The 9,952-nt window shown below is 35.8% G+C and overlaps 1 protein-coding gene across 2 annotated transcripts; it reads left to right on the top strand.

Annotated features, from left to right (window-relative positions):
- The first annotated feature begins 2,703 nt into the window (after positions 1–2,703).
- On the top strand, positions 2,704–9,952 carry LOC103716106. 2 transcript variants are annotated; one of them, XM_039133631.1, is made up of 6 exons: positions 2,704–2,833; positions 3,319–3,782; positions 5,639–5,949; positions 6,038–6,094; positions 8,332–8,780; positions 9,362–9,952. In XM_039133631.1, exons 2-6 carry the CDS (start codon positions 3,370–3,372, stop codon positions 9,695–9,697), a joined length of 1,566 nt encoding a protein of 521 aa, XP_038989559.1. In that variant the 5' UTR covers positions 2,704–2,833; positions 3,319–3,369; the 3' UTR covers positions 9,698–9,952. The 2 variants fall into 2 exon arrangements, with proteins under 2 accessions (XP_038989559.1, XP_038989560.1); XM_039133632.1 differs by having other exon boundaries at positions 8,335–8,780.

A 9,952-nucleotide genomic window follows, 5' to 3' on the forward strand; every position in this document is an offset into this window, starting at 1 on the left:
ATCTTAGATAGGACTTAAGATGGCAGAGTTGTCCAGAAGGTTCAAACATTGTCTCTAAGTATTCAAAACATGTCAAATTGCCAATGTAAAGAAGAAAATGAAGGTATCTTTACGGTGATGATCATCACAACGTATCTTAGCATGCCGAGTGTTGTTACTTACGTAAGAGGCAGAATTCTGCTTCCAATTTTGTACAACAATCTGACCAAGAAAAAGAAAGGGCTTATTCCTTGAGATTCACGCACAAATTATTGGCGACATCTCTCAAAGTTGCAGGAAAGAATCTGACCGCCTGATCAATCCGCTAGTATATATTTTGTCAGTAGCATCCCTCTAGGATCAAATCACAAAGTAATTGGTCTGTTGCATGGAATCGCACATGTCAACAGATGATGTAAAGAGGGAAGAAGAAGTTCAACCAGTTGTTGATAGCTTTTTGAGAAAGTATCATAGTTCTATTGGATGTGATATATGAGAATGATTCAAACATTTTCTTTAATTATTTTTATAAAAAGCACATTATATTTTGTTTATTCTTCTTATAGAGCACTTCAAATATGCATGGATTCTTTGTTTGAAGGGTGTGAAGCAAAAAAAAAAAATGTTAAGAAAAATAATCAATGCACTGCCTCATACATACTAGGACTTGGAAAATAAATTCTATGACATCCCATTGATAAATAGGGTCATAATACTCATTGATTACACATTTCTCTTAAAAATGGTCTTGTAAACTACAAATGTATGAAACACTAGACAAATACGAGTTGGAAAGAATATGTGACCAGTGATTGGTCAATGCATTTGTTTGCCCCGACATATCAAGACCACAAATATCTAAATCTCAGAGAAATATCTTTGATGTTACAATTATCTGGGAGTAAAGTAGATTAAGCGATAAGTGAAGAATTTGTTATATAACCATAATTTACATCAACTTCCTCATTTCTCTTACAGTATTTTAATGCTTGTTTGGAAAATCCTTTTTCTTGTTTTTAGGAAATTATATTATTAAGTTAAAAAATTGGAGTTTATAAACATATATGTCTATTCTAATTGGGAAAATAAATGTGTGCAGAAACAAGGAAAGGAAACATGTATCAATTTACAATGAAAAAAAACATACTCTAGAAACTTGCTTGGTGTGCACTGCACTAATTAGTTACTTAAAACACCAAGTGAACCAAGGCTAGTAATTGTTATACAACCATAAGTTACATCAACTTCCTCATTTCTCTTACAGTATTTGAATGCTTGTTTGGAAAATACTTTTTCTTGTTTTTAAAAACTTATGTTATTAAGTCAAAAAATTGGATTTCATAAACATATATGTCTATTCTAATTGGGAAATAAATGCACGCAAAAACAAGGAAAGGAAACATGTATCAATTTACAATGAAAAAAAAACATACTCTAGAAGCTTGCTTGGTATGTACTGCGCTTATTAGTTACTTAAAACACTAAGTGAACCAAGACTAGTAATTGTTATACAACCATAATTTACATCAACTTCCACATTTCTCTTACAGTATTTCAATGCTTGTTTGGAAAATACTTTTTCAGAAAATTATGTTATTAAGTCAAAAAATTGGATTTCATAATCATATATGTCTATTCTAATTGGGAAAATAAATGTTTGCAAAAACAAGGAAAGGAAACATGTATCAATTTACAATTAAAAAAAACATACTCCAGAAACTTGCTTGGTATGTACTGCATTTATTAGTTACTTAAAACACCAAGTGAACCAAGACTAGTGACTTTGTTAAATGTTTCATCCTTCCCTAATTTGTGGGAGCAGTATAATTGATTTCAAAAGAAGTGTTTTCAAGATTTTGACCAACCAAAAATCGTGTTTTAGTTTTAACTGATGAACTACTAGAACAAGACAATTTGGCATGGAGTAATTCTTGATAAAGCCTGTTCTTGTGTAGCAAATTTCATAGTGTTTTTGGACATTTACTTCTCCATAGGCCCAGTGAATCTTGTTTTCTTGTTTTAGAGCAAGTCTTTATACTCATTTAATCTAAGAAAAGGGACACGCTCCATTCAAAACTCCTTTGATCATACCATATTGTTATACTCATTTTAGATCCTTTCGAGTTGAAGTCTAATTCAAATTGTTGGCAATCAATATATTGCAAAATCTTTTGTGATTTGAACTAAACCCCTCTAGGTCAGAAACAAAGTGGAGAAGATTAAAACTTTCGTGGACATTCAATGTGATTTTAAAGGAAAAAATCGTAGCACTCAAGGCTTGTCTGAGACAGGAATCCAAGTTCGTGCGAGAAAAATCCTCAAAAGTAAATAACTTATGTAGGATTCAAATTTTGAGTGATAACACCACTTGAAGGTTAACACCACTCAAGAGTCAAATTCTTAATATTTATTAAAAAAAATTCATGTAGCCGACCCTAATTAGTTTGGTGTTGAATTTAACTGAGTAGATGAGTTATTTTTGTTTTGAAGTTAGAACTAACCTTTTTGAATTGGAAAATGAAATCAAGCTTCACATCATGCTGTTGAGTTTGGCCCATCGAGCTTGAACCAAACCCAACGGTTAAAAGGCCCGGCTCTCTCTTTTTAAACCCTCTCCGGCGGTCCCCATCTCTCTCTATTATACGGGCGGCGTTGCGATTGGCTTCCGTGCAACCCGGAGAGCGAGGCCGGTCCAGGGTCAACTCGAACCCGGTTCATCCCCGGAAAGCCGGCCACGACCCGGCCTTTATGCGCCCTACCAACTCGCACTCGTCACCGGTCTGCGGTTGCGGCTTCTCCGTATCTTCCTCTCTTAAGTCTCAGCCGCGGGGAAGAAGCTGCCTACCCCTCCAAGGTTAGATTTTTTTTTTCCTATTTCTGCATACAATTTTACTCATAAATCCATGTTTTTAGGTTTTGAGACTCTTAACAAGCGTTTATTTTATTAAATTTTTATTCATCTGGGTGGCGGTTGCTGTGTTAGGGTTTTGAAATTCCTTTCCCCCCCGTTTTTAGGGTTTATCAAAATTTCTTAGAGCATCGAGGTCGTTCATTAGAATCAAGAACGCGATTTTAGAATCGAGGATGGAGTCGAGGGTTTCGGGCCTTCAACAATCCCTTTTGAAAAAATTGGGAGATTCTAAAGTTCTAATAAGTTATGGTGGTGTTTTAGCGTTTTAGAATTCTTTTTTTTTTTTTTTATAAAGCAATGGTTTCATTCTCCTGTTAAAATCGAATGTAAATTTTTAATTAACTTCGAATCCTTGCTGGATTCACTGAATGCTCACCAAATCTAATTAAAAGTTGACATATTTCCTTTTCTCCCTTTTCTTTGGACAGATATTGTTAGTCAAGAATTCAAATCTCGATACTAATTGAAATTTCCGTGACATGGCTCCTGCCCAAGCGTTAGTTGGTATTGATGAAGAAAGAAAACCAGATATTGTTGTTAAATCTGAAGCGGAGGACGAAAATGGAGAAAAAGTGATGATGAATGACGCAACGGGCTTGGTGTGCATGAATAACTTCGAAGACAATGGATTTTATGCTGAGTCCTCATTTAACCTGAGAAAGGTGGATGATAGCATGGATCAGGAAGTGGAAATTCTTGATTGGGATGATGGTGTTGCCATTGAGAAGGTTAAAGCTGAAGACCCTGATGCCACGGATTACTCGAGCTCATTTGGGGGCACGTTCTCGGGGTGTGATGATGAGTCAAAGCTGAGTGATGCTGAAGTGGACTCAGGGTTTGGGGTAATGAATAGTGATCCTGCTGTTTTTGATGGGTTTGACAGGGTTTTTAAGTAAGTTTCTTATCAGATAGATATGTTTCTTTTTGTTGAAGCTATGTGATTTGTGTTTTTATGTTATTAACTTCAAGTCCTTCATAATTTCTTGTGCTAATTGCACTATGGTTTTGCCCCTATTTTTAGTAGAATTTATCATTATCAGAAATAAAGGAGGAAGTGGTGACTTTAGTATATTCCACATATTTCTTTTTAATTGGAGAAAAATGAAATATTGAATCCATATTGCTTGTCTTAATGTTTGTTCTGTTACACTTTCATATGTTTATATAATAAGTTGCAGTAGTTATTGCAAACTTGATTTGTATCATTTTGAAGCAAACTTGTATACTATGCTGTTCTTTTTACCTGTCTATTGTTGTCATCCTCATTTTTCTAAAGAATTGCTTTATTAGGTGAGTCAACCAAACCATTTCACTATGACTGTACTCTTAACTGGTTTCTTGTTCAGTCCTTTAAAACTCATGTTGTTTAAGCTTTGTTTCTCATGATTATATACAGAGAGTTGAAGAAAATCTATGTTACCCATACCCTTTGATGTAGCCTAAGGTTCTAGCATCCAGCACTAACATGGGCATTGATTTGGCAGTCAGCCATGGCTCTAGAAGAAGAAGTTTTTAGATGTTGAAAGGTCCTGATGCTTAGAAAGGCACCTTCATCTGACAACCCATGTAACCTAGAAGAAAGTATGGGATAGAGGAGTAAACTGTGTCAAATATATGTGGATGATACAGGTTCAAGTTCGTGTAAAAATATAAGAACACATGAGCCCCTTGGATAGAATGCCTTTTTGACGCTAGTAAATTCCTGTATTCTGCCACTAGTGTAGATCCTCATGAAAGCTTGCCACAAAGGTGAACATGACTTATTTGGGGGAGTTCTCGACTGAAAATGTGAACAATTTCATGTTGTTCTAACAAATTTAGGAAGGACTCCAAGTTCTTAAATAAATTTCATATGCAAAACAACGTTAAAGCTTGATAGCATGGACTAGATTGGGTAAAATGTGGTTCAGCCTATGATGGTCCTAATTCAGAAACCAGGTGAACTATGCAGCAGTGGCAGTTTAAGCACATGCAACCATGTAGCAACCCTCCAAATTGCCTTAAAATTGGAAAGAGTCCAGATGAATGGGAAACATGATAACTTTTGATTGTTTCTGAAGGAGTGAAAAAGGCATATGTTGCTTAGTGTTTTCAAATCTGTTACCACAGCATTATGTGCACCAGTAGGCATGCTTGGCGCAAGCCAACACATATAAGGCAGATGTTTCCTAAGAGTTGGCAAATTCGTGGATAATTAAAGTTAACCCTTTTGAAGGGATGACATGTTAAATTCACTGACATATTTCTCTTTTTCCATTTAGTTTCATATGATGGAAAATTTTTCTTTGCTTCAAGAAAGGGTGAAGAGTCCTTTTTTACATTTAGAATTCATAATTACTTGTACGAATTGGACCCTGCATGATAAATGATGGTTCTAATATTTTCCTATTAATCATAGTTCAACTTTTTTCAGTCTTTGTTGATTTAGAATTTACATAAAAATTATCACTTGTCTACACCTCTTTATTCTCTCAATGGAGTAGGGGAATCTAGGGTTGAGGTTTTTCCTTGGCTGTGGTTTTAAACTAATTTAAGAAAGATGTTCTCAAAAATAAATGTTAGGACATATAGTAGTTCTGGAAAGAGCATTATGATCAGTTAGAAAGTTTTTTACGGCACTCACTTTTGCCATATCTTGATCTGTCATTTTACATTTTTACTCTCAAGGGTGAGTGGTAGTAATTAAAGATTGCATCATGTGTCTTATCATCTTATATGCTTTTATAAATTCAGCACATAACTTTACAGGAAGAAAAAGGTAACTGCTCATTGGAGAAAATTCATCAGCCCTCTGACATGGAGGTGCCAGTGGTTAGAATTACAGATGAAGGTACTGCGGACGCAAGCATTAAAATATGATAAAGTTCTTGCAGCATACAAGCATGAAAAAGAGTTGCAGTTAAAAATGGTTGAGCTGGATGGTTCTGTGTCTAGATCAGTGCCTCTGACTGGTAGAAGTCCCAAAAAACAAATCATGAAGAGGAGAAAAAGAAAAAGAAATGAAGATATAGCTGATATATCATCATATATGTTAAAACACCATATATTCTCTTACTATGGTAATATATCTTATTTATATGCATATATTTACCCTGATTTTTTTGCATAGAATTTATCATTGGTAACTGCTCTTTAAATCTTCTGCAGACAATAAGAAAACTGAAACGGATGGTCACTCAGTCGATGATGATGGTGCTGAACAAGGTAAGGATGATTGCTGTTCCCTTAGGGTACAAAGTTATGATCAGTTGTTATATTACTCATCTATTACTGCAGAAGTTTTCTTATTGGGGCATATAATACCCATTCCCATTACTTCTTAATCATGTTATTTTATTTTTTTAGTTGGTTCAATCAAACATAAATCGGTGGTAAAGTGAAGAAGACATGCTTAGCCTAGATCTGCATGTTATGGTTGTTATGTTGGTCTCTTATTGGATCCTGACACACAAGATCGAGTGGGATGTTGCATTTCTACTAAAAGTCCCAGGAGAGAAAAATTTGATGCTCAAGTAATTAGCCTAATCGTTATGGTGTAAAAGGGCAAAGATATTTTATGGAATGACACCCAATTTTATGATCTTAGTTGATCCACTGTGGATTTTAAGGTGTAATATGATCTCGAGAACATCAAACTTTGTCCAGCTGGCTACAGTTGTCAATAACAGGACAAATCGCTGAAGTGGATAAATAACATAGGCATGAAGAGCCAAATAAAGCCTTAATGCCTTATCAAGGATGTTCATGGGCTTGTGTTACAGGCTTCTCCCTTGGGTGATGAACATCTGAAATATTCTGGATGGAAGATCCTGAGGATGGATTTAGAATTAGTTCTTGTTGATAGAAGATGAATTACCATGAAATAGGATTCATATAGTCTACTGATGTTGGTATTGGACTTGTCTATTATAGCTCAATTCTGTCTTTTTTGCATCTGAGTTCCGGTAACTATCCACTTGGTACGTTATGAAATTTCTATCTTCAGCCATTGAATACATACACAGCTACTTCATGAATCAGTCTCCAGAGTCTTTAGTGCTGCTGTTTGATATCTTTATAAACCTAGATAAACCTAAATAAAGTGCACCTTTTCAGCCTTATTCAAGTTTATTCATCCGAGCATCTTTTTTGGGGAATTCAGCCCTATAATGAGGGATGCTTTGGTATTTCACCTGCAAAGCACCTTTTTGGTACTTATTCATCTTTAACCAGGTTTAAATAATTATGAGAGGGATTCAATAGTTTTAGCTAGTTAACTAGGAAAAGTACCTTTTGGAACATTCAAAATATTCATGTTAAAACTACTTGGAAGCAAACAGGTTATTTTGGAGAGTTTGTCAGAGCAAGTGATCATGACACCATGTTCACATTATATATCATTGCTTAGCTAGTTTCTGCATTGCTACAGTGCCTAAAGTATTAAATCAAAACATTATTACATAAAAAAGACATTTCTATAGAGAAGATTATGTCAAAAAATTTAGTTAGTATAGGCCAAAGTCCGCAATCTCGGTACGGGTACCGTATTGACACATTACCATTTTGGTACAGTACGATGGATACGGTATGCTATACTCGTAACAAGACAGCTTCCAATCTCTTTTTTCTCACTTTTTATCATGGTACTGCAAGAAACTAGATGATATGGGTTGATACGGTATGGTCCGCACCCCAAGTTCAGATGGTATCGAGCGGTACAGGCTGGTCCCACTCAATTCGGATCTATATGTACTGGTTCAACTCATATAACAAATTGAACCTTCATACTGTACTGGTAACTGACAATATGATATGGTGCGGTCAGTACAGGTCGGTACGATAAACCTTGGGATAGACTATTTTTACCCTAGCAGCCTAAACTAGTTCAGTGCCATTAATCATATATAGAAGTCATGGTGATCATACTTTAAAATCTGTCCAAGAGTATTTAAAATGCTAAATGGTCAGATTTATGCATGTTATCCAACATAAATCAATTTTAAGGGCTGTTTCCAGGCCTGCTGCTGAAGTTATTGAAATGTAATTATGAAGGGCTATTATCTATATCTGAAGAATGCCACCAGGGAAGATGGGAGAGAGAATCTGAATGAAACTTGCTATTAGTCCTGGAAATTGCAATTTCCAGAGAGCATGTACCATTGAAGTATACTTTGTTTGGTTTCATTCTAACTTCATAGTGTACATTCCATGCTACCTGAATATGCATGTTAGAATCTGTAGCAGACAAAAGGAAACAATAAGCTGAGCAAGCACACTTTTCTTGGCCTTGTTGATCATCAAACGTGTAGAATTGTATAGTTAGCATGAATGGACTGAAAAGCATGCCTTTTTTCGCTCTTTTTTGTTTATTTTATATATATATATATATATATATATATATATATATATATATATATATATATATATATATATTCCTCTTGTACTGAAATCCATGACTGCAGCAGATGAGAATGTTAGAGGCACCGAGGACAGTGAGTGGTTACTTGGCATCAAGGGTCGTGACAGTTCATTAGAGCAAATTCTTTTGAACATTGAAGCTGTTCAGTCCCGAGTTCTCAAGCTGAAGACTCATCTCAACAAGGTCATGTGCAGAAATGCTGCAGAGATCGCTTCATATCCCGGCAATTTGTTTCCTGGTGATCCACCTCCTAGTTATTCTCAAAGTCATAGTGGTTCTCCTAGAAATAATGATGGATTGCCAGCCGGAGCTATAGGTACTCCACCCCACCATGTATCTGAATATGAGATGGAAGATATGGTAATGCCCGGAAGTGCAGTTTCGAGCTATGGAGATGCTGCTGATGTGGATATCATTGAAAGCACAATGGGCCTACTTTCTGCTGCTGATGGCCCCTTGAATCAGCGTCAGATCAGAGACTTGTGCAAAGACGTGAGAGTTTATATGCTTACTGATGAGTCTGAATTAATTGTTTTTTAACAGGAAAATACAACTGTATTTCTGAAGAACATGTAAATTAATTTAATGTTGGAGTTATCTAGGTGCCAACGTAGACCAAACCCTTAAAATTTCCCTTGTTGCCTGACCAATTGTAGAGAGGTGAATCTTGGCAAAGTTAATTTGTTGCCATTACCAAAGAAAATATTAGTATTTTTCAATAAATTCAGTAGTTTTAGTTGGTTTTTTTACCTTTAAATATCTTTACAATCTCAGGTAATTGTAAAGTGGTACCAGGACCTACATATTAGAGCTAAGTGGTATCTAAAGTCTTCTTGTCTAATTTTTCATGTCCCTAGGCGATCAAAATTTTATACTTCGCAACATCTAATTTTCTTTTCAATTAAATATTTTGTATTTTGTTTACTAGTTGAAAGAGAGGTTGCTGAAGAGTGAGCTAAGCCACAAATTTGTAAAACCCATCTGATATTGCCAGCAATTCTTGGGAAATGAGATAGTCAGCAAGTTATTTATTTTGAATACTAATTACACCTATTTCTTGTTTTGGTCTGCAGAGTGCTGATGATGTTCTGATAGACAATCAAGCAGCTGAAGAAGAGTTTCAGAATTTTGAGAAGGTCGGTCAGCCAAGAGAGAAACCTGAAGAATTGGTTAAAGAAGCTGAGAGCCCCTCTGAGGAGAGTATTGCCCCCAAAGTTTCAAAGCCCGCGTCAGGTCCAGAAACAGAAAATGCTGTCATGCCACAACAAACAGTTCTGAAGCCCTGCTACCCAGGAAAACGCAGAGGGCGAAAGCCTAAGAGGAAGCGGCGAGGGGGTTCTATTGCTGCTTTAAATAATTTGAGGAGCGAGAGGCTTCAGAAACGGAGAATGTCAGGAAGAAAAAGTTAGCCTGTAGGTTTCTTTTATTGTGTTTGGGATTTCAGGTCTTGCCATCGACTGAGGTTTGTCAGTGAGATTGGGTAGGTCCTTTCGTTTTCTACTTTGCCCTTGTACTCCATTAAGTGCCAATCTTTGAGCTGATAGCTTTGTAAATTGGTTTGCTCGAGAACAGAATTTAATAGTAGACAGATTCCGAGCCAATTCAATGCAGTTACAGAGTACTTACATTAGTAACACTTACATATGAACACATTTTTTTGGTTT

Source organism: Phoenix dactylifera, chromosome 14 (genome assembly GCF_009389715.1).
Source record: "Phoenix dactylifera cultivar Barhee BC4 chromosome 14, palm_55x_up_171113_PBpolish2nd_filt_p, whole genome shotgun sequence".
NCBI classification, from domain to species: Eukaryota; Viridiplantae; Streptophyta; class Magnoliopsida; order Arecales; family Arecaceae; genus Phoenix; species Phoenix dactylifera.